This window comes from Lepus europaeus, chromosome 5, assembly GCF_033115175.1.
Source record: "Lepus europaeus isolate LE1 chromosome 5, mLepTim1.pri, whole genome shotgun sequence".
Lineage (NCBI taxonomy): Eukaryota > Metazoa > Chordata > Mammalia > Lagomorpha > Leporidae > Lepus > Lepus europaeus.
Window position 1 is genome coordinate 86,538,183 of NC_084831.1, and position 24,662 is coordinate 86,562,844.

General features: G+C 46.5%; 1 protein-coding gene across 1 annotated transcript in view; it reads right to left on the reverse strand.

The window, feature by feature from the left end:
• DIPK1A (divergent protein kinase domain 1A) overlaps positions 1-24,662 on the reverse strand; it is a 107,455-nt gene that overhangs the window by 12,181 nt on the left and 70,612 nt on the right. Inside the window, exon 2 of the mRNA XM_062191742.1 lies at positions 18,836-18,970. Coding sequence (XP_062047726.1) covers positions 18,836-18,970 — 135 coding nt within the window. The remainder of the gene's footprint in view (positions 1-18,835; positions 18,971-24,662) is intronic.

Sequence of the window (24,662 nt, forward strand, 5' to 3'; positions counted from 1 at the left end):
CCTCCCAACCTTCCTGAGGATAAATACAGCCCTGACGGGGATCAGGGGCGCTGGCCAAGCGAAGCACTAAGTGTCAGCAGGCAGGAGCTGAGCCGGAGGAGTTCCGGACCACGGCCTGCTTTCTCTGTCTCATCCTGGCTCTAAAAGGAACAGGAGCTGCCATTGAGAGCAGGAGCCACGTTCAGTTCCCAGGCCCGAGTGTGGGGCCCACGTGGAGACGCGCTCCATGCCGTCCCTCGATCTGGACGACCACAGGGGAATTTTAGGAAAGGCAGAATCACCTGCTTGGCTCCTCTGCTCAGGACCAGGTGGCCAGCAATCTCACTGGCACGTTTCTCCGTGGTTGCAAAGGTCCTGGGGCCCTGAGGTCTTACTCGGGAGCCAGAGAGAAAGCTCCTGCAGCTCCCAAGGAATTTAAGCCACAGAGTCCACAATTTTTTTTTTAATTGGGAAAAAAAGTTAGGTTTCAGTTCTACCCATAGCTCCAACATGGCCCACTGGAAAAGAGAAAGTAAAATGAATGAAAAACAGTAAAGGCAAAAAAAGGATAAAGTGAAAAGGGACACAGATATATCTGGCAACTACAAAGCACACCCCTAAATGATGTGTGGGTTACAGCAGAAATGGCTATGGAAATGAAGACTAGTTACTGGAATCCCAACCTCGTGGGAGGCAGCAGCTGGAACAGTGCTTAGAGGGAAATCTCAGCTTTGAAAGAAAAAATGATGAGAGAGAAAAAAAAAAAAAACAAGGGGCTGAATATAAAGAAGTAAGCACTCAACTTAAAACAGCCAACAATACCTGTGACCGACTGCTGGCAAGTGGCAGGAGCCCAAGGCACATTTCCCCCACCCCGGCTTCCGGTTGAAGGGACTTGTAGTTGCCAATCAGGTAAAGGGCTCCCGGGTGTGGCCCAGGCCAATCAGGATCACTTGGAAGGCTACGTAGGCTACGTGACCTTCAAGCTGATTGGAGAAGCAAAGCGGCACCAATATCGGCTTTATCCTATAGAACCAGTGTCGCCCTGAACTAGCTACGACTCCTCTGCATGCTGAGCTTTGCTCCAGAAGGAGGGCACTGCGACAAGGACAGCCTGATCCTGAGCACCTTGCAGCCTTGTGTCCCCAACTCTGATCAAGGTCAAGACTGAAATGTGGGCCTCCCTACACCACCAAATCTTCCTACAAAGAACTGAGGTTGTGTATCTCTCTTGTGAGTCCATATTCTCCCTCTCTTTTTTCCTTGTGTTCCAAATTCTTTTTTTCTTACATTTATTTATTTATTCGACAGGCAGGGAGAGAGAGAGAGATCTTCTATCCACTGGTTCACTCCCCAAATAGCTGCAAAGGCTGGAGCTGAACCAGGCTGAAATCAGGAGCCAGGAGCTTCTTCCAGGTCTCCCATGCAGGTGCAGAAGCCCAAGTAGTTGGGCCATTTCCTGCTGCTTTCCCAGGCACATTATTAGGAAGTTGGATTGGAAGTAGAGCAGCCGGGACATGAACTGGCGTTCCATATGGGATGCTGGGACCGCAGGCGACAGCTTTACCTGCTATGCCAGCCTCTGTATTCCAAATTCTAACATCGTTTTTGTTCATGTTTTCTTTCCTGCTGAAAAGCAAGATGGCTTGGAGGCTGAGGCTCAGCCCTGGCCTGCCCCAGCACATAGCATAGTTAGGTATTTCAGCAGCTATTAAACAACCAACATAAAGAACCTGTGGTTTTGGTTTTCCAATTACACTGAGGATAAAGTGAATATTTTCCCATAATTCTAAAACTTTTTTTTTTTTTTTTAATAAAAGCACGAACCAGGCAGCTTATTAGCTGACTAGCGAGCAGGGAAGAAAGTCTGGCATTCAGCTGTAGGAATCAGATTCTCGTGTTGCACAAAGGCCTCAAGCCAACCCTGTCTCAAAGAGGGAGCCACAAAGAACAGACTCTTCAGCCTGTGGCTTTCACCCCACACCAAAAGCCGATTTCCCACATGCCTGTGTGGAAAGGATGGCTGGCCACTTAACGGTTTCATTTCATTTCTCAGGCACAGCTATACAAACAGTCATCCGTATCAGTAATATGATCATCTGAATACAAAACAGAAATGATAAAGCATGTTCAACTGGCATTGAAATTGAAAAAGGCTTTCCCCAAGTCCGCACTACCTCCTTGCTTGCACATACCTCACAGGACCGGCAGAGGGCACTCTTTAGCTTTATTTTCCAAAACCCACCGGCGGCGAAAGAGTAATTTTGGTACTGGGGGAACTGTAGCACGAGGGGGAAATAACAATCAACTGATGGGTAGCGCCAGGTTTTAAATAATTTTCTATGATCCGTGTTTTAAGAATGTGTTTCAGACAAAAGCATCGATTTCTCCTTACTAAGAAAAAAAAAAAGTAGCAGGATGGCTTCTTCATGCCGTCGGCCGCTGACGCCGCGCCCACTCCTGGCTCCGCGGTTTTAAGTCTCCGCTGTCCACGGCGCTCCAGTGACAGGCCCCGGCGGGGACCGCAGCTTCGGCGCGAGTCGTCCAGAGCCCTCGGCGGCAGTTCTCGGGAGCTGGAGAAGCGCTTCTACCAATATATCCCTGACCTTCACCGCGACCGATCCATTTCTGAACTTTTAATTAGAAACGGAGGATGTTAATCGGTGAAGCCTGTGGCGCCCGTTAGAACGGGACTCTCACTGGTGAAATGCAAGGTGCCCCCCTCTGCTAGGGAGACTGGCTAGAATGTGAGATAGTCCGTCCCTTTCCACAAAGAGGAATTAGGACCAGCTGGGGCCCTATGCTTTTTGTCTTTAGAGGTTTCCAGTAGGGGTCCTGGGACTTTAGGGAGCTTCCGGTCACCTGCAGGCCTTGCTGGGAAGATTCTGGACCCCACTCTCGGAGTCTTGGGTGGGGCTGGCATTTTGCGTTTACAGCAGGTCCCCAGGTGATGCTGAGGCTGCTGGTCTCAGAGAATACTCGCGAGTCCCTGGTTCAGAATTCACGGTCGCCTCATGCTCATTTTAAGGGAGCAGAAGCCTGTCTCTGGGGTATCGCTGCTTCTGCCTCCCGTAAGTCGTTCGTGCAAGATGACAGAGCACCCCAGAGGACTGAGTTACAGCGTCCAATGGCTGCTTTATGACTGAAGAGATGCCCCTTCGTGTAGCAGAAACTGTTTTCTTTATAAAATGGTAATGAGATTGTGTGGCATTAGTTAAGCCTCATCTATATCAAGGATTTTCAGTGGCTTCCGTTTCTTTCTTCTCTCTGTGCCTTTTATTTCTTTTTCTTTTTTTTTTAAAGGAGAAATTTCTTTCTTTCTTTTTTTTTTTTTAAGATTTATTTATTTATTTGAAAGTCAGAGCTCCACAGAGAGGAGAGGCAGAGAGAGAGAGAGGTCTTCCATCCGCAGGTTAACTTCCCAGTTGGTTGCGATGGCCAGAGTTGTGCTGATCCAAAGCTAGGAGCCAGGAACTTCTTCCAGGTCTCTCATGCGGGTGCAGGGGCCCAAGGACTTGGGCCATCTTCTTCTGCTTTCCCAGGCCACAGCAGAGAGCTGGATCAGAAGTGGAGCAGCCAGTGGAGCAGCCAGGATACGAACTGGCACCCATATGGGATGCCGGCACTGCAGGCGGCAGCTTTACCTGCTATGCCACAGTGCCGGACCCTTATTTCTTTTTCTTGCTTAATTATAGCAGCTAGAATATTTGGTGAGATGTGGACTAGAAGTGAGGCAGTCATACATCCTTGCCTTGATCCTAGGCTCAGAGATTATAAAGAACTATAGAAATGGATCCCTTGGCCAGCGCCGTGGCTTAACAGGCTAATCCTCTGCCTTGCGGCGCCGGCACAACGGGTTCTAGTCCCGGTTGGGGCACCGGATTCTGTCCCGGTTGCCCCTCTTCCAGGCCAGCTCTCTGCTATTGCCCGGGAAGGCAGTGGAGGATGGCCCAAGTCCTTGGGCCCTGCACCTGCATGGGAGACCAGGAGAAGCACCTGGCTCCTGGCTTCGGATCAGCATGATGCGCCGGCCGCAGCGGCCATTGGAGGGTGAACCAACGGCAAAAAGGAAGACCTTTCTCTCTGTCTCTCTCTCACTATCCACTCTGCCTGTCTCAAAAAAAAAAAAAAAAAAAAAAAGAAAAAAAAAAGAAATGGATCCCTGAAAAGTACGGTCTTTAAGCTCAGAGGTTATACATTCCAGCTCTCATCATTTTTTACAATGGTGGCTGTGGTTTCTTGTATATGCCTTTATCATACTGAGAAAGCTCCCTTCTGCTCTTACTTTGCTAAGAATTTATTGAATTTTGTCAAATGCATGTATTATTTTCTTTTATTTATTTTTTATTTGACAGAGTTAGACAGTGAGAGAGAGAGACAGAGAGAAAGGTCTTCCTTCCGTTGGTTCACCCCTCCAAATGGCCGCTATGGCTGGAACTATGCTGATCCGAAGCCAGAAGCCAGGTGCCTCTTCCTGGTCTCCCACACGGGTGCAGGGGCCCAAGCATCTGGGCCATCCTCCACTACCCTCCTGGGCCACAGCAGAGAGCTGGACTGGAAGAGGAGCAGCCGGGACTAGAACCCGGCGCCCATATGGGATGCCAGTGCCGCAGGCGGAGGATTAACCAAGTGAGCCATGGCGCCAGCCCCAAATGCATGTATTTATATAATATAGTATTTCTCTTCTATTCCTTTAAGATGGTGGTAGAGTTTCAAATGTTCGACCAATCTTGCATTGCAAGAATAAATCCCACTTTGTCAGGACCCACTCCCCCCCCCCCCCCAAGATTTATTTATTTATTTGAAAGGCAGAGATACAGAGAGGCAGATGCAGAGGCAGAGGGAGAGAGGTCTTCCATCCGCTGGTTTACTCCCCAAATGGCTGCAATGGCCAGAGTTGTGCCTATCTGAAGCCAGGAGCCAAGAGTTTCCTCCAGGTCTCCCACATGGGTGCAGGGGCCCAAGGACTTGGGACACCTTCTACTGCTTTCCCAGGCCATAGCAGAGAGCTGGATCGGAAGTGGAGCAGCAGGGACTTGAACTGGTTCCCATATGAGATGTTGGCACTACAGGTGGTGGCTTTACCCGCTATGCCACAGCGCTGGCCCCATGACCCACTATTTTTCAAACAGAATCTAAGGAGTACAATTGAGTAAACTAGATTAGGTCAATGTTAGATAGTTTCCCAGACAACAGGAGAGAGCAGAGCAGGTGTTGTGGCACAGGGAGTTAAGCCACTACTCGGAACACCTGTGTCCTCCATCGCCGTGCCTGGGACTGAGTTCTGCCTCCCTTCAGATCCAGCTTCCTGTTAATGCACACCCTGAGGGAGAAGAGGATGGCTCAGCTACGTGGGTCCATACCATCCTGTCTCTCATGGGAGCTCCTGGCTCAGGCCTAGTGCACCTGTGGCTGTTGTGGACATTGGGGCGTGAAGTAGTGGATGGATGGAAGATTTCTCTATCCCTGTTTCTGATCCTCAGCCTTTCCAACAAATAAAAAATAAAAATGGAAGCAACCTAAATGTTCCTCAGCGGATGAGCAGATACACAAAACGTGGCACATACACACTGTGGGATATTATTCCGCCTTGGAAGGGGAGCAGTTCTGACACCTGCCTCAACCAAGGAAGACGCTTGGGGACGCTGTGCTAATAAGCGAGACGAGCCAGGCGCAACACCAATACTAAGCGATTCCATTTACACGAAGGTTCTGGAGTAGTTCAAGAGACAGAAACAGAAAGTGGGAGAGCAGCTGCCAGGGGCTGAGGGGTGAGGAGCCGGAAGTTGCCTAGTGAGTGCAGAGTTTCCAGAATGAAAATGCACAGCATGAGCCGGCTCCAGCGTGGCTGGGTGAGGTGCTGAGTGTCACAGGGTCTTAAAAGAACAAACCCATTTCCCAGCAGTTTGTAGACAGAGCCTGTGTTGGGGGGGGGGGGGAGCACTCACTGCTCCTGTGGCAGCTCAGCCTCACACCCTCTGCAAATGCTCATGACCACTTCCAGCGAGGGGCGCTGAGGGGCTCAGCCCGGCTGCAGCAGGACTCCTGCGGCATCTGGCCTTGCCGGCTGCCCTGCAGGAAACTCCGGCCTCACGCTTCAGTTATGGGCCCCTCAGTCTGCACCCCTACAGGTCTGTGGGCGTCTCAGGGCAGGGACACGCGTGTCTGTCTCCTCTGCAGGCTCTAGCAATGGTGCTGGCGGCACATACAAAGAAGAGATCAGGAAATGAACCCACGCTGGCATAAAGAGAAAAGGGGCTATCCTTTTGTTAGAAGGGAAGAAAATTTAGCCTGTACCATGTTCCAGGGTGGGCGTTGTGGCGCTGCAGGTTAAGTCACCACTTGGGACTCCAGCATCCCACTGCTTCTGATCTAGCTTCCTGCTAATGTGCCTAGGAAGGCAACAGATGATGGTCCAAGTTTTGGGTCCCTGCCACCCATGTGGGAGACTGGGATGGCGTTCCTGAAACCAGTCCCTAAAAGCACAGGCAAGGTAATGCAAGGTAACGCCTGCCCCGGCCTCTGGCCCTTAGCCCAAGGTCTCCTTGCCTTTCCCCTGGGCTAGGGAATTGAAGGAGTGGTCAGTACGGCTGGCCCTATGAGATGCTAATCACTGGTCTTAAGGAGTCATCTCCCGTAGGTAACACCTTGATGGCCAGCACTGCCTGGAGGGGTTTGTTTAGGGCAATGCCTGGTCCATCCAGACAGGGAACTTCCAGGTCTGGGGCAGAAGGTATGTAACTCCGCAGGCGAGCTGAAGCCCACCAGCCACCATAAACATTCCCTAAAGAGCATCGCCGATCACAGGAAGGCCACAAGCACCATCGATGAACCAGGAACCTGGATACGAGCTGAACGCGCACCTCCCAGTCCCAGTCTCGGTCTGAAAGAACCTTCGGTCCTAACTCCATGGAGAGCCTGGGGATGAAGCAATGGCTGCCAGACTCCTGGCTCTGTGCTTTGCAATACCCACTTTCTTCTTCCCTGATGTGGGTGACTGGCTTTCTGTGCATGTGGCGAGGGGGCCCAGGCTTGGGGGTTCTGGAGCAACACCTCCAACTAGTTTGGGGGTTGTCCTGCAGCCTTCCCAGCTCCTGGCTTCGGCCCTGGCTATTGCAGGTATTTCCAGTGAGCCAGCACATGGGGGATCTCTTTCTCTTTCTTCCTTTTTCTCTGTCACTCTGCTTTTCAAAGAAATAAATCTTTTTGAAAAAAAAAATAAATAAAAACACAAAAACCAGAGCACAATACTGTGTGCTCTGGTAGAACTGGTTCAGGACATTAAAAATACAGAATAATGACACCAAATGAACTTGTCCAGTCACATCAGAGTTGAGCTACATGAAATAGCATTATATATTACTATCTAATTGAAAACATGGTTCTAAACATCTCAGATTCAGTACATCTAATGCTAGTTGTTTTACCCAATAAACCATTATCCCTAGAAATTGAATCACAGAAGAGACTGTAATAAAATTTGGAGGCTCTTTCATCTTTTAATGGTTCATTTATAAAGGGTGTGCTCATGTCACCGTGACAAAGGCCTGCTTGGGTGCAGTGAGCGAATCCCCATTATTACCCAGGTGCGGCCTTGTGACTCTCGGTCACAGGGCAGCATGTCAGAGACATCAGCATTAAGTGGTGTTGTCCCAAGAGACGTGCAGAGGGGAAACAGTCCTCCCCGCCGCTTCTTCTGTTTTTTCTTCCAGAATCGAGCACGCATAAGATGCTGTCAGGGTGGGCGTTGCTGTAGTACATTCAGCCAGTGGGGATGCCCGGATCCCATACTGGAGTGTGCCTAGGATTGAGTCCCACCTTTGCTTCCCATCTGGCTCCCCAGTAATGCACTTGGAAGGCAGCAGGTGGTGGCCCAGATATTTGGCAGACCTGGATGGAATTCCTGGGTCCTGTCTTCCACCTGGCTCAGCCTTGGCTGTTACAGCATTTGGGGAATGAACCTGTGAATGGAAGATAGCCTCTCTCTCTTTCTGCTTTGCAAACAAAGAAACATAAGTAAATAAGCCTTCAGAAATGCTGTGTCAAGGGAATCTCACGTACACAGACAGTACCACACGTCTTTATCATTAGGCACCCAACAGATTTCCCTGGAACAACGAATGAATCGGTGATTTCTATAATCAGAGAAAATGTACATTGAATGACACAGCATATTATGTAATCAGCTTGGTGGAAAAAGCACAACTGGGGAAAACCCTGGACCCTACCAAGCACATCAAAGTAGGGTTCAAGGTTGCTTTCATTTGGAGAAAGAGGTTCCTACACAAAGAGCAAAACGCAGGCCCCCTCCCAGCAACTTCCCTGAGTTCCCTTGGCTTTTTCTGGTGCTGCAGCCTCTGTTGCATTTCCCTCTCAGAGTTTTACAGACCTATTATCCACTGCCCCAGAGTCAAGCCCTAGGGAATGGATGTGACGCTGGGAAACTTCACACATTAATTAAAATAAGAAATATAAAAACAAGGAACTTGAATTCCAGTTGCAAATCAGTGTACAAGTGTGCAAAATTAAACTCAGTTTTGGCTCCTGGCTTCCTAGAAGCTGAGAAAATTTAAGAATCCTGTTAACTTTAGAGGATTCCTCTAACTCTTTTTTAATAAAAATTATCCATTGGTTGCAGAAAACACCTCAGGGAAATAATACCAACACCCCAGTGACTGCCAATGCTGAAATGGTAATACACTTGATTACTAAATTAGACTAATCACACAGTACATAATTTATATGAAATACATATCTAATTTGCTTGACATTCTGAGTTTGTTTTAAAATTTGCTATAAAAGAAGAGGAGAATACATTAGTTTACAGTCAGCCAGAAGCCCCAACCAAGGTAGTTCTGGGAATTTTCTGGTCTAACATTAATCAGTATCTTGCTCTGTGGGATAAAAGTGGAAAGGCAGGGTTGGCTTATAGTTAGGAGGGCTCTAGCCTTTTTCTTTTACTCTTTTTAAAAAAGATTTACTTATTTGAAAGGAAGACTGACAGAGAGAGAGGAAGAAGGACAGAAATAGATCTTCCATCTGCTGGTTCACTCCCCAGATGGCTGCCAAAGCCAGGTCTGGGCCAAGTGAAAACCATGAGCCAAGAACTCCATCCAAGTCTCCCACACACGTGGCAGGGGTCCAACTATTTGGGCCATCTTCCACTGACTTCCCAGGTGTATTATCAAGAATCTGGATGGGAAGTAGAGCAGAAGGGACTCGAACTGGCACTCCGATATGGGCTATGGGTGTCACAGCGGTAGCTCAACCACACCACCAGTCCCGAGGGGACCCTCCTTAGTGCCTTTCTAAATTCTAAGGTCTTGTGGAAGTCCTATTTCTTCAACAAAGCCTTTCTCCACTGTTCTAATTGCATTGACTTCTTTATTCATTGAAGGCTTCTTTCTTTCAATTTTTGTACTACAACTATTTATGACACAATCATTTTAGCTGGCTGTGTCAGCTTAGCCAGGCTACGGTCCCCATTTATGGAAGCCCACAGTGGAGGTGCTGCTCCCCTCTATGGATGACAATCCATGCGGCTGATGCTAGGTAGTTTGGGCAGGCCTGGTCTGGTCTGCTCAAGGACCTGCATGGCCCCGCAGAGGATTCCCAATCAAAAGGAGACTCGTCAGGACGGGGAGCAGATACTGTGTGGACAGCAGCTTCAGCCCATGCCGAGACCTCCAGCCGGCCCTTCCCGACGACCTGCCCTGGGGATCTGCCCAGCCAGCCTCCACAACCACGCAAGCCAATGCCTTGTAATAAATCTCCCTATATTGCTTTTGCTTCTCTGGTTGAACTCGGATACACTTGATTGTGTCAACATTGTGTGTGTATGGATGTGTATCTTATCTTGCCAGTCAGACGCAAGGGCAGGGACTTGACAATATAAAATGATGGTAATAATACTTTATCGAGCGATTCCTGTGCATCAGGCACAGTGTTAAGCCATCAATACATGAACTCATTCTGCCCTCACAACCACCTGATGTGCAAGTATTATTAATCCTTGTTTCTATACAAAGGTTAAGTAACTGCCCAAGCTTACAGAGCTCAGAGATGACGAAGCTGGAACTCACCAGAGCTCTTTTATTCCGGTGCTCATGCTTGAAGCCACTTGAGCAGAAATAAGCCCTCCCACACAAATGGAAAGACACAACACACAGAGGAGAAGAAAGCTGTGTACGCCAGAGACACCCCAATGATAACCCTGCTGATAACTCGCCCGCCTCCTCAAAGAGCATCTCAGCTTGGGGCAGTGCCTTAATGGGTTGGCTACAGAGCCAGCTCCTAGGGACAGTTCTGAGTGGTAATGTTACGGCGTCAGCATGACAACCACCAGAGTACTAAAGGCAGGCAGGTAAAGGACTCGGGAAACTCCTCTGTGCTCAAGGCATCTCTCCAAGCATCACCCAGCGAGATGGCCAGGTCAGCTGGTTCCCTTCCGCTGCACGAGTGACAGAGATGTTTTCCTCACGCAAGCCATGAAGTGACACACGCCACTGAAAGTCACACACTCCACTGCAAGAGAGGGGAAGCCGGCTGCTTGGAGTCCAACCAGGTATTTTTTCTAACAGATCAATCAGGTTATTACAGGTAGTAAGGAAGTCCATCAGACTCGGTGGGTTGCGCCTTTCATAGGCAACGTTTAAAAATGTTCATAAGCCACACGTGAGAAGAAATTTCTGAATTACAATGTTATGGTTTCAGCAACAACAACTATTAGTTTCTGTCCCAGGAAGCTTCTCCGCGCTCCGCAGAGGCGTCCGTGCGTCACTCGGCAGCACATGGCCAGGTTATCTGGTTCAGTTCCACTTCGTGCTCATATGGCCATCTCCTCAACTCACACCCTTCTGGCATTTGCATGCTCCCTTAGCTTACGCATTCTCTAATAATTATTACAATTATATCATTTATCGCTGTGCTCGGCAGCACCTGAGTTAATAGCTTTTTTTTTTTTTTTGACAGGCAGAGTGGACAGTGAGAGAGAGACAGAGAGAAAGGTCTTCCTTCTGCCGTTGGTTCACCCTCCAATGGCCGCCGTGGTAGGCGCTCTGTGACCGGCGCACCGCACTGATCCAATGACAGGAGCCAGGTGCTTCTCCTGGTCTCCCATGGGGTGCAGGGCCCAAGGACTTGGGCCATCCTCCACTGCACTCCCTGGCCACAGCAGAGAGCTGGCCTGGAAGAGGGGCAACCGGGAATAGCTTTTGTTTTTATTGTACACCTTCCACTGTCAGCACGTCAGCTCCTGAAGGCACGGAGCTGGGGATCCTGCTTATCACGGGATGCAGCAGGTGCTCCACAAACACTTGTTGACTGATGCGGCTTTTAAAGCAGGTTATTCTGTTTATATGATTGTTAGAAGGTAGTAGCTACCATGAAAATACATATAAATTCTTAAACATAGGAGAAAAAGAGCAAGAGGAAATCTGAAAGCAGCAACATCCAATACCACAGGGAAGAGAGGAACCCATGCTTTTAAACTTCAGCAAATATTTAAAGACCCTCTTCTGGATCTTCTGTGTCTCTTTATAATCTTCTTTACTTCACCAAGATGAAATGGACTGAGGATTGGATGGAAATCCATTCTAAGCTTATGCACAGGATACTGTAATCCTTTGCCAAGCATGTTTTTGCTAAATGTGGTTGTGACATACTGCGGTTTTATATTTATGCCTAGATTTTAAAACGACCAATCGTATATGCTCTGGTTCCATCCAGTCTATTTAAATAAAAGAATTATCTATGCAGTAATTGAGAGCGAGGGAGTGAGACCACTGGTTTAGACTTCATATCTCAAAACAAGAGTGGCCAGGACCAGAATTATGTGTGGCTTTATTATCATGTTATGAAAAGGCCAGGCAATTACTTATGCAGATATTACAAACCTGGAACAAGAGAGAAACAAATCTAAAATATATTACTTCTCAAGCCAGTAAAGACTGACTCCGATTTTAAAAAAGAGGTGTGAGGAGGGTGTTTAATCTGGTGATTAAGAAACCATTCAGATGCCCACATGCCTGGGTTTGATTTCGTACTCCAGCTTCTGACTCCAGCTTCCTGCTAATGTAGACCCTGGGAAGAGAGGTGCTGGTTCAAGTAACTGAGTTCTTGCCGCTCATGTGGGAGACCCAGATTGAGTTCCAGCTCCAGGCTTTGGCCTTGGCCTTCCCCTGGAATTTCGGGCATTTGGGAAGTGAACTAGTAGATGGGAGTCTTTTCTCTGTTCACATCTGTCTTTCTCTCTTTACCAAATAAATAAAATAGAAGGCTATATAGTATATTAACACAAACATACTTGAAAATATATAGAAAATATCTTTTCTTTTAATCATGCCCCCTTTTAAGAATTTTTCATATCTGGGGCTGGCACTGTGGCCTAGTGGGTAAAGCCACCACCAGCAGTGCTGGATCCCATATGGGCACCGGTTTGTGTCCTGGCTGCTCCTCTTCTGATCCAGCTCTCTGCTATGGCCTGGGAAAGCAGTGGAAGATGGCCCAAGTGCTTAAGTCCCTACACCCACGTGGGAGACCCAGAAGAAGCTCCTGGCTCCTGGCTTTGGATTAGCTCAGCTCTGGCCATTGTGGCCAACTGGGGAGTGAACCAGAGGATGGAAGACCTCTCTCTCTCTGTCTCCCTCTTTCTCTCTGTCACTCTGCCTCTCAAATAAATAATAAATCTTTTAAAAAAGAGAATTTTCATAGTTGCATGAATATTTTGCTACTCTTTTATTTTCAATGAAAGGCAGAGAGACAAAAACAGAAAGACAAAGTCAGACAGCGAGAGATCTTCCATCTGTTGGTTCACTCCCCAGATGCTCACAATAGCTGAGGCTAGACCAGGCTGAAGCTCAGAGTCTGGAACTGCATGCTGGCTCCAGAGTGGGTGGCAGGGAGCTGTGTACTTGAGGAATGACCTGCTGCCTCTCCGAGTGCACATTAGCAGGGAGCTGGAATTGGAAGAGTCGCTGGGATTTGAATCCAGGCACGGCGACACGGGATGGGAGTCTCAAGTGGAGTCTTATTTGCTGTGCTAAACATACGCCTCAGTATATTTTTTTTTCAAGATTTATTTATTTTATTTGAAAGGCAGAGTTACAGAGAGGCAGAGGCAGAGAGAGAGGTCTTCCAATATGTTGGTTCACTCCTCAGATGGTCACAATGGCCAGAACTGCGCTGATCCAAAGCCAGGAGCCAGGAGCTTCTTTCAGGTCTCCCACGCGGATGCAGGGGCCCAAGGACTTGGACCATCTTCCATTGCTTTCCCAGGCAATAGCAGAGAGCTGGATCAGAAGTGGAGCAGCCGGGACTTGAATTGGCACCCATATGGGGTCCCAGCACTGCAGGTGGTGGCTTTACCTGCTAGGCCACAGCGCCGGCCTCTATCTTTATTTTATAGGTGTCTCTTGTAAATATAATTTACCGTAGTTGGATTTGGATTTCTAAAAAGTATTAATTTGAGAGAGAGTGCTTCATTCACTGGTTTATCCAATGCCTACAATAGCCAGGGGGCCAAAACCAGGAGTGAGGAACTCAATCCTTGCTTCCCATGGGGGGTGGCAGGAACTTAATCACTTGAGCATCATAGCAGGAAGTTGAAGCCAGGTGCCAGAGCTGAGTATGAACCCCAGGCACTCCAACATGGAATGCAGGCATTTTAATTGGTACTGTAATGAAATGTTCACTCCAAGGGTTTTGAGGTTTTTTTTTTTTTTTTTTTTTTTTTTTTTTGACAGGCAGAGTGGACAGTGAGAGAGAGAGAGAAAGGTCTTCCTTTTGCCATTGGTTCACCCTCCAATGGCCGCTGCGGTTGGCGCGCTTAGGCCAGCGCACCGCGCTGATCCGATGGCAGGAGCCAGGTGCTTCTCCTGGTCTCCCATGGGGTGCAGGGCCCAAGCACTCGGGCCATCCTCCACTGCACTCCCGGGCCATAGCAGAGAGCTGGCCTGGAAGAGGGGCAACCGGGACAGAATCTGGTGCCCCGACCGGGACTAGAACCCGGTGTGCTGGCGCCGCAACGTGAAGGATTAGCCTAGTGAGCCGCGGCGCCGGCGGGTTTTGAGTTTTTAAAATACAGTTTGACAATATTTATCTTTTATCTGAGGTATTTGGTCCACTTACATTTAATGCAATTATCAATATATGTGGGTTTGAATATACTACAGTTGATGCCATGGGAAGCCACTTAAATTACCTTCTCCAGGAGTGGAGCAGTCACTCCCAGCTGATGGGAGTACAGGTAGTAAGCAGCTCTCAGCTGAGTCCTTTTTCAGGCTTTGCCCTCAGCTGGAGTACAGCCTTGTTCAAGGTCTTGTCGCCTCGTAGGGGTGAGGGTGGGGGTGGGCATCTGCGTGTACTGATTGGTCAGAGAGGAGGGTTTAAGGATCTGGCCCTTTACCAGGTCATCTCAGCTCCAGAGTTTCCTGTAGGGTTGACTGAGGCTTTCGTGACCACTGCCTAGCCTCTGGCCTAGCCTCCTTCCAGATACTATTCCTGAGAGCCCACCCCAGTAAACTTGCTGCAGGCAAGTCTCAGTGTCTAGGTCTGAGAATTCAACCCATGACATCTATCACCTTACTATGTCGTCTATATTGTGTTTCTTGCCTTCTTCTCAACTGAGTATCTTTTTATTATTCCATTTTCCCTATAATAGTTTGGCAATGATGCACTCTTTCTGTTTTAGATGTTACCCTAGAAATAATATGCATCCTTGAATAGTCTAAACTGATTGATATTTTTATGCTAGTCTTCAATATTATATTAACAGATTGATTAATATTATATTTTTTCCTTTTTTTTTTTTTGACAGGCAGAGTGGAGAGTGAGAGCAAGAGACAGAAAGGTCTTCCTTTTCCTTTGGCTCACCCCCCAGTGGCCGCTGCGGCTGGTACACCGTGCTGATCCAAAGCCAGCAGCCAGGTGCTTCTCCTGGTCTCCCATGCGGGTGAAGGGCCCAAGCACTTGGGCCGTCCTCCACTGCACTCCCAGGCCACAGCAGAGAGCTGGCCTGGAAGAGGGGCAACCGGGACAGAATCCGGCGCCCCGACCGGCACTAGAACCTGGTGTGCCGGCGCCGCAAGGTGGAGGATTAGCCTATTGAGCTGCGGCGCTGGCCTGATTAATATTATATTAACATTAAGCACCTTAAATACCAATTTATAGGTTAATTGTTATTCTAGGTACCTCACCTAAGTGGAGTGACACAATATTTGTCCTTCTGAGTCCAGCTCAGATCACTTAGCACAATATTTCCACGTTCATCCATGATGTAGCATGCATCTTTAAAGGCTGGACAATATTCTGTGGTGTGCATATATATATTTTGTTCAATCATTTATCTGCTGAGGGAAAAGGGTTGTTTCCATCCTGTGACTCCTATGAATAATGCCACTGTGGACATGGGTGTACATGTATCTTAGTTTTTGCTTTTAATTCTTTTTTTTTTTTTTTAAAGAATTTTCTATTTATTTGGAAGAGTTACAGAGAGAGTGAGGGGGAGAGAGAGAGATCTTCCATCTTTTGGTTCACTCCCCAAATGGCCAGCAATGGCCGGCAATGGCCGGATTGGGCCAAGCTGAAGTCAGGAGCTCAGAGCTTCTTCTATGTCTCCCACATTGGTGCAGGGGGCCAACCACTTAAGCCATCTTCTGCTGCCTTCCCAGGTGCATTAGAAAGGAGCTGGATCAGCAGCAGAGTGAATCGGCACCCATATGGGATTAACCTGCTACACCAAAATGCTGGCCCCTTGCTTTCGACTCTTTTGGTACATATCTGAAAGTGAAATTGCTGGATCATATGGTATTTCAAAATTTAAATTTTAGAGAGATTCCATACAATCTTTCAGATTCTTTTTTTTTTTTTTTGGCCAGGCAGAGTTAGACAGTGAGAGAGACAGAGAGAGAGTTATAGACAGTGAGAGAGAGACAGAGAGAAAGGTCTTCCTTCCGTTGGTTCACTCCCCTAATGGCCGCTATGGCCGGTGCTGCGCCGATCAGAAGCCAGGAGCTGGGTACTTCCTCCCAGTCTCCCATGTGGGTGCAGGGCCCAAGGAATTGGGCCATCCCCACTGCCTTCCTGGGCCACAGCAGAGAGCTGGACTGGAAGAGGAGCAACTGGGACAGAATTCAGCGCCCCAACCGGGACTAGAACCCAGGGTGCCGGTGCTGCAAGCGGAGGATTAACCAAGTGAGCCACAGCACCGGCCTCCAGATTCATTTTTACATGTTGCAATTCTGTATTGAAATTATCCATTGTTTTATATAATTCTTATCCCATGTTCCCTACTTAATTGAACATGAACAGAAACATACATTATTTTAAAACCTTTTTTAGAGGATGTCAAAATCCAGATCACCTGTGGATCTGCTTCTAGTGTCTGTGTTGATCTCTTAGGTTTTGGTCATGTTGTCTGGTCTTCTGGCATCCCCTGGGATTTTTTCGCATGGCGCTTTTAAGGCTGGGTTTCCCTTCCCTCCAGCAGGCAGGTGTCACAGTCGCCGAGCACCTTCACCCAGTCAGTGGCTCTGCTGTGCTGAGGCTGAGTGGCAGCTCCGGTAGAGCTCCCTCTACCTTCAGCTCATCCCTAGTCCAAAGGCAGAGTCCTTTGATGTGTTGAACAGACAGTGTGGCATTCACTGGGGCTTATCCCTCGGGCGGGTTCGGAACTCTCATCTGTATCTTGTGAGGCTGCCAAAACGTCTGTTCTGCTTCTCAAAGGCTTTGCAGTGAGGGTTTTCGCCTTTGTTTCTGCAGAGCCCCAGGAACTGGCCAATATCCCAATGGGACGACTGGCTGACGTGGGCAGGGGGAGGTGAGGCGAGTTTTCGAGGCAGCCTCTGCTGGCTTCTTGTCCCCAGCAGCGGCTCCCTGCCAGCAGATACAAAGTTCTGTTTCTCCAGCCCCTGTCAGGCCCAGAAAATGCCCCCAGGGTCAGAGGCCAGAAATGCCACCTGATCCTCGCTCCCGGCTTCAGCCCCGTGTCAGCTCAAAGCACGGTACACCAAGGTCCCTGAGCTTGGTTGAACCTGGACCACAGTCTTGTTTCCCAGCCCCGTAAGACTGTGGATTTCAGGGCAAACGTCTCCAGGACAAGCAGACAAACACCAGGCTCACCTCTCTCAGATCCTGTCCTTTCCCAGATCATAATCAAGCAATCCTGCATTATCTTGTTGCCTCTTGGAAGCTTTTAAATATACTTTTAAAAAATCTATTTATCTATTTATTTGAAAGGGGAAGAAGGGGGAGAGGGAGGGAGGGGGAGAGTTAGAGGGAGGAAGAGACAGAGAAATAGAGAGGGAGAGACAGACATGGGTGTCTTCCATCCTGGTTCACTTCTCAATGGCCACAACAGCCATAGCTGGTCCAGGCCTAAGTCAGGAGCCCAGAACTCCATCTTGGTCTCCCATGTGGGTGGCAGAGCCCCAAGCACTTGGGTCATCTTCTAATGCTTTCCCAGGTGTACTACCAGGAAGCTGAATCAGAAGCAGAGCAGCTGGACTTAGATATGGGCTACCAGCAACCTAAGTGGCAGCTTAGCCTGCTGTATGACAACCCCTGCCCCCTACATATATATACTTAAAATTTTTTTTTCTGCTTCCTTTTTAGTACTAACCCCATGGCTCCTATGTAATATTACTACTATTTTAGCTTTATAATACTGACCTTAGTCCTAAAATTTTTTTTGTTTTATTTGAGAAGCAGAGAAAAAGAGTGAGATAGAACTTACTCTCATCCACTTGTTTACTTCTCAAATGCCTATAATGGCCAGGGGGCCAAAGTCAGGAGCCAAAGGAGCTCAACCTGGGTCTCCCATGTGGGCAGCAGAAACCCAAATACTTTGAGCTTCACTGCTGTCTCCCAAGATCTGCATTAGTAGCAATGCCAGAGTCGGAGGTAGGAACCAGGAAATGAACCCAGGTGCTCTGATGTGGGGTGCGGTTGTCTTAACCAGCATCTTGTTTTGTTTTGTTTTGTTTTGTTTTCATTTTTTAAGATTTATTTATTTGAAAGGCAGAGTTTATATATAGAGAGAGGAATAGACAGAGAGAGAGAGAAAGAGAGAGAGAGATCATCCATCCTCTGGTTCACTCCCTAAAAAGCCGCAATGATCAGGGCTGGGACAGGCTGAAGCCAGGAGCCAGGAGCCTCCTCCAGGTCTCCCATGTGGGTGGCATTTGGGCCATCCTCCACTGCTTTTTCTAGACCATTAGCAGGGAGCTGGATAGGAAGTGGAGCAGTCAGGACTCGAACCAGCATCCATACGAAATGCTGGCAGCACAGGCAGTGGTTTTACCTGCTATACCACAAAGCTAGCTCCAAAATCCTCAAACATTTAAAAAATAAGTGCTATAGAGCCAACAGTGACTACCAGAAATCACAGACTGACAGTGATTTTCCTAAGATGTATCTAATCATTCGTATAGAAATTAAATAGATATATTTATATGGTTTTTAGGCAAATTTTGGTATTGAGAATGACTTCACTTAACCAAAGATGTGCTCCAGAAATACTTCCCATAAATAACACTTTCATACTCTACATATTGAAAAACCCTCCTTATTAGAATAAACTAAACCTCAGATGTATGAATATTCAAAAAACAAAAACCCCTCTTTGTAATGAGGATGCCCCCACACTAACTTACTTATGTTAATATTTAGATTTCTGAATACTGGAGTTTTCAAAGTGGAGAACACTCCGAACTTGTTATATTCATAAAGTTAAGACACTCATCACAACTCCAAGATCAAGTTAACTTTTATTTTGAAAATAACTATGGGCAAGGACATAAGTAATAAATACAATGTGTTATTAAGCTTTTCAATGAGCCAGGAAATTAACACTACTTACTATGATTTTCTTACAGTCCTTCCCTCTGCATAGCTCTGTGTAGGCGGAATACTGCACATACAGGATCCAGCTGCCAACAAAAACTGCCAACCAGGAGAAGAAGAGATATTTCATCCGCACGTACGAGAAGCGAGCCTGTGAGTGAGAGAGCACACAAGGATCAGTCACTCAGCACCGAGTCAGCATTCACCGTCCTAGAACGTGAGTCTGCCCCCTTTCCTGGAATAACCCAGTATATATTCTAGGCTTTCACATGGCGATTCTAGAACAAAGTGCACTTTCACTGAGGCCAAACAGCACCGGTCTTAGAAAAGGAAGCTCCTTGGTTCTGCCAAAGAGGAAGGGAACAAAATATCATTTAAAATACATAAGCTTGCAAATACCAACATCAGCAAGAGCTACTTATTAGTAAGCACCAGCATGTACTCCCCTGCCACCCTGCGCGCCTGCGATCAGGTGAACAGAGATGCGATCCTGTTTCCCAGGAGCTTACAAACGACAGTTTCGGATATGAATCTCAAAGGACTTATGGATAATCATGCTAATAAAGAATGATTTCATTTTTAAAAGAAATAAGAACCAAGAATCTGATTATTTATCTAATGTCTCACAGTGACGATGAGAATGAAAAATTAAACTTCTCATTCACTCCCATTTCCTCGTGGTGTTCAAAAGGGCTTTCTATCCCTTCCATTCAACCAACCAAATGCTCTACCTGATAGATGTTCTAGAAACTGAAGAGAATGTTGCAAGCATTAAAGGAGAAATGACTGGAGAGGAAGGGTTAAGATGCATCCGGAACAAATGACTCCTTGCATGTCAACTGGTCAGACCCACAATAGCAGCCTTTCTGCATTGTTTTGCTCTGAGCCTCTGCTAGCTGACTGCAACCTGGGTCCGCTGGTGCCTCTTCTCCAACAACCACATATCAAACAGTTTAGACTTCAAAAGTGAAGTCGGTCGACATAATTCGGCATTTATTTTTGGGGTCTGGAGCTCCAATGTGACTTTGTAAATGGTAGAACTGGAAACCAGGGAGAGAATTGCGCAGAATAAATTAAAGATACGTAAACAGACAATGAGAAGCTAGTTTTGCTTGTACAATCACGAGCCAGTTTCTCACACTGGGAAACAGTAGGATATTGTGAGCCCTGTGAGCATGCAAGGAAGGCAGCGAGAGAGATGAAAGAGACTTAAATGCACCTGCAGAAGACAATGAGTGCACAGGAAAGAGAGACTCAGGAAACACTGAATTCCGTTGGCCCTGTTTGCGTTTAGCTGTCTGTCTTTGTGAGGTGAACAGATGGCAAATCCCCCTACCAAAAAGCTTGAGTACAATGAATTCACAGCTAAATGACAGGTCTCTGAGTTCTATTATCAATATTTTAAAATTAATTTTAATTGAAATTTTTAATTCAAATATTTTAAATGCTACCTTTTAATTAAAAATGCCTTTAATGTAAAATTTTTCATATAGCTCTAAATGAATTCATTAAAAGAAATTCAGACACAACTCCAAATGAACCACATAATGACAGTGGGGTAGGTACCAAGGTGTTTGGAATACGCTGGAGATCACTCTGCCCTTAATGAGAGACCTAGTCATCACTCAGGAGATGGACCAGTGAGGTGAGGCTTACCTGAGAGGAAACAGTGCAGTGCCTTTAGGGCGTGAGCACAGAGCTGGGCACACTGTAACCAACTCATCTGCAAGACGCAGCGAGGTTGCTGTTGGCCAGCACCTGCTTTTCGGACTTGCCGAAAGGAAACTGAATCTGGATCTGATCAAGCCTTTACCTGCAGCTCCCCGTTTACAGGAAACACAGGAGGCAGAGGGACAGAAGTGACACTTCAGTAGGCGACACTATGGGAGGACACAACCAGCAAGCTCCAGGCTGTGATGCAAACAACCACCCACCTTCTTCAACAAAGAAATTATGCGGCAGAACACGAGAGCAGGGAAAATTTAAAAACACTTAAGAAACTAAGAAACATATCAAATACTTAAAGCACATGCGTCTTGCCTGAGTCCTGATTCAAATGAGATTGTAAAAAATGATAAAACGAGACAAGAGAAAACATGAAGAATGACAGGAGTATTAGGTGATGTGAAGGGATTTTCATTTTCAGATGTGATTGTGTTCTTGCGGTGCTATTGAAATATTTGCTTTCTCTCTCAAGGAGCTGCTACATTCCTCTGCCTCCCCTGGCTTATGTGTCAGGTGAAGAACACACGGGCACTGGCTTGCCCTGGGAAAGGAAGTCAGATGTCCCCAGCAGGGCTCTGGCATCCCCTGTTGTGGACAAAGTGACAAGAAAGTGAAGCATGTTTTATTCCAGTATGTCGTGAAAAACTGCTATGGCTTGGGAGTACCACAAAACAAAAAGGCCTTCATGTGTCCTTTTAATATGTGCAGATGCTGTGGCTTTACATTTTTTTTTCTTTCCTGCCTTACATTTTAAAATAATGATTAAAGAAGGATTGGGCCATAAATTACACCAGCAGCTATTAACTAATTTTATTGCCGGGTATGGCATTCACTAAAATGTTCCTAGTGGGCTCTTCTGTACCAATTACCTAGATCATTCAGTCCTTGATTAAGGAATGTAGTCTGACATTTTTGTTTATGCTGAACTGCGCAAAACTACTGTCTAGCACCTTTTCCACCCTGCCTATTTTGTGCCTACCTAACGAATGGTACATTGCTTTATTCCAAATTATGCTCATGAAAAACATGAGTAAGAGTTTTGGTATATATACCAAGGCAGGGTTTCTCAGCTGGAGTCAGTTTTGCTCCCCAAGGAACACATTGCAATGTCTGGAGACATTGTTGGTTTCAGGATGGGGGATCAGTAGCAGGATTTTGTGGGGAGGGGCCAGACATGCTGTTAACATCCTGCAGCGTGCAGAGCAGCCTCCCACGACAAAGCAGCATCCAGTCCCAAATGTCCATAGTGCAGTGTTTGAGAGACTCTGTTTTCTGTTTATGCAATACAAGGAAAGCAAAAATTTTAAGAATAAAATTTGTGGGGCCAGCGTTTTGGCATAGCAGGTTAAGCTGCCTACAGTGCCAGTACCCCATTTGGGCATTAGTTTGTGCCCCAGCTGCTCCATTTCTGACCCAACTCCCTGCTAATGCTCCTGGGAAAGCAGCAGAAAATGGTCCAAGAGCTTTGGCCTCTGCACCCATGTTGGAGACCCAGAAGAAGCTCCTGGCTTCAGCCATTCGGGGAGTGAAGCAGTGGATGGAAGACCTCCCCCCGTCACCATAACTCTTTCAAATAAAAGAAATTTTAAAAAATTGTATAGTACTGTCTTTGTTAGTAAATTAGCCTTTCATGTATAAACTATTACTAGTTAAAGAAAAATCAATGGATATGGAAAACATGCACATGATGAAACAAACTTTCTCTGATTCCACTCTAAAGAACAGTGAAAATTTTTCTTTATTCTCTTTTTAAAAAGATTTATTTCTGGGGCCGGTGCTGTGGCCTAACGGGTAAAGCCGCCGCCTACAGTGCTGGTATCCCATATGGGTGCTGGTTCAAGTCCCAGCTGCTCTGCTTCCATGTGGGAGACCCGGAAGAAGCTCCTGGCTCCTGGCTTCGGATCGGCGTAGCTCTGACCATTGCAGCCAAGTGGGGAGTGAACCAGCTGATGGAAGAGCTCTCTCTCTGTAACTCTTTCAAAAAAATTAATAAATCCTTTAAAAAAAGAGATTTATTTCTTTGAAAGACAGAGTAACAGAAAGAGAGGGAGAGAGAGATCTTCCATCCGCTGGTTCACCCCCAGATATTGGCAACAGTCAGGGCTGGGCCAGCTGGAACCCAGGAGCCAGGAGCTTCTTCCAGGTCTCTCACATGGGTGTAGAGTCCCGCTGCTTTCCCTGGTGCATTAGCAAGGAGCTAAATTGGAAGTGGAGTATCTGGGACTTGAACCAGTGCCTATGTGGGATGCCAGTGCCACAGGCAGAGGCTTAACTCAATACACAACTCAGGACTCCCTCCACCTCCCCCCCCCCCTTTATATATATAAACTTGTTCTCATTGTGATAACTTCTTTTAAAACAAATCTGAAAACCTTTTAGCTTGTGTATGTAATTTTACATTGTTATAAAAAAAACAGGCAGAAAGAGGCAACACACCAAAATTTAGCCAATTAAAACTACTTCTAGGGGGCCAGCGCCGTGGCTCAACAGGCTAATCCTCTGCCTAGCGGCACCGGCACACCGGGTTCTAGTCCCGGTCGGGACGCCGGATTCTGTCCCGGTTGCCCCTCTTCCAGGCCAGCTCTCTGCTGTGGCCAGGGAGTGCAGTGGAGGATGGCCCAAGTGCTTGGGCCCTGCACCCCATGGGAGACCAGGATAAACACCTGGCTCCTGCCATCGGATCAGCGTGGTGCGCCGGCCGCTGGAGGGTGAACCAACGGCAAAGGAAGACCTTTCTCTCTGTCTCTCTCTCTCTCACTGTCCACTCTGTCAAAAAAAGAAGAAAAAAAAAAAAAAAAAAACTACCTCTAGGGGTGGATGTTTGGCTCAGTGCTGAAGGCCACCCAGAGTGCTCTGATTTCAGCTTCCTGCTAATGTGCACCCAGGCAGGCAGCAGGTGATGGCCCAGGTATTTGGGCCCCTGCCATCCATATGGAAGAGCCAGATGGGCTCCTGGCTCTTGGTTTCTGCCTGGCCCTGTCCCAGCTATTGCAGGCATTTGGGGAATGGACCAGGAATGAAATCTCTCTCCCTGTCTCCCTACCTTTCAAATAAATAACATAAACAAATATTTAAAAAATGAACACAATTAGGCTTATAAAATAAATAAAATAACCACTATCACTCATCAATCGTTTAAGCACAAAGTCCCACTTACTTTACTCTTAAGTGCTTCCTACACAAATGTTCTTGATTTTGAGAACTGGGGAAGAAATATACAGCTTCACTTTTGCCCACAAATATTTTCTTTAACATATTTAGTGAATTTGAGCACTCAGGAAATATAATAAATTAATAAATATATCACTTGCAAAAGCTCAAATATAATCATCCCATCATTTACCATTTCATAGTAAAAGCTCGGAAATACATTTGCTCTTTTTATTAAGTTTTGTCATCACCAATCATTCTGAAACAATCTTGAAAAATTTTTTTTCTTCTAGTTCTACTTACAACACTGTAGCTAGCTGACTTTCACAGCATCTTTAGGGGTAGTCTTGCTGAAGAAAAATCAGACAAGATTATTTAACCATATCCCCAAATAAAACTTTTATCATTTCCTTAAAGACTCTAGAAATTTGTAAGAATAATACTTTTGAAAAACATGCTCACTGTAAAACCAAATATATGAAGAAAGACATAGGGAAAATATTTTCTGTATATCACAACACATCCAAACAAATTTTATTTGCAACGGATCTTGTACTCTTATAAAAGGCACCTCACTGCCAGTCGGAGGGCTGCTGGAAAAATCATTCAGAAGACCCACATGTTTCCAATTTAAACTGCCCAAGTGATAATTTTCACAAACATCAAAAGTCAGCTAGGATATGCAAAGAAAAATTTTAAGAGTACTTTTGTCATTTCAAACAAAAAAAAGGTTATTTTTTGACTATTTAAAATGCCCATGCTCTCCAGTTCTTTTGAGCATGAAAAATGTTTTATGACAAAACTTTCAACAGGAATTCCTTGTCAAAGGCCACTAATCCACCAGCCAGGGTTTTAGCATTCTTAATCTTTCAAAAAGATAAATGTTTATGTTTATGGAAAGAATTTTAGTTCTCCTCTGAACTAGCATCTAAAGATTTTATTTGCATGAGCATATTCTCTGTCTCCAT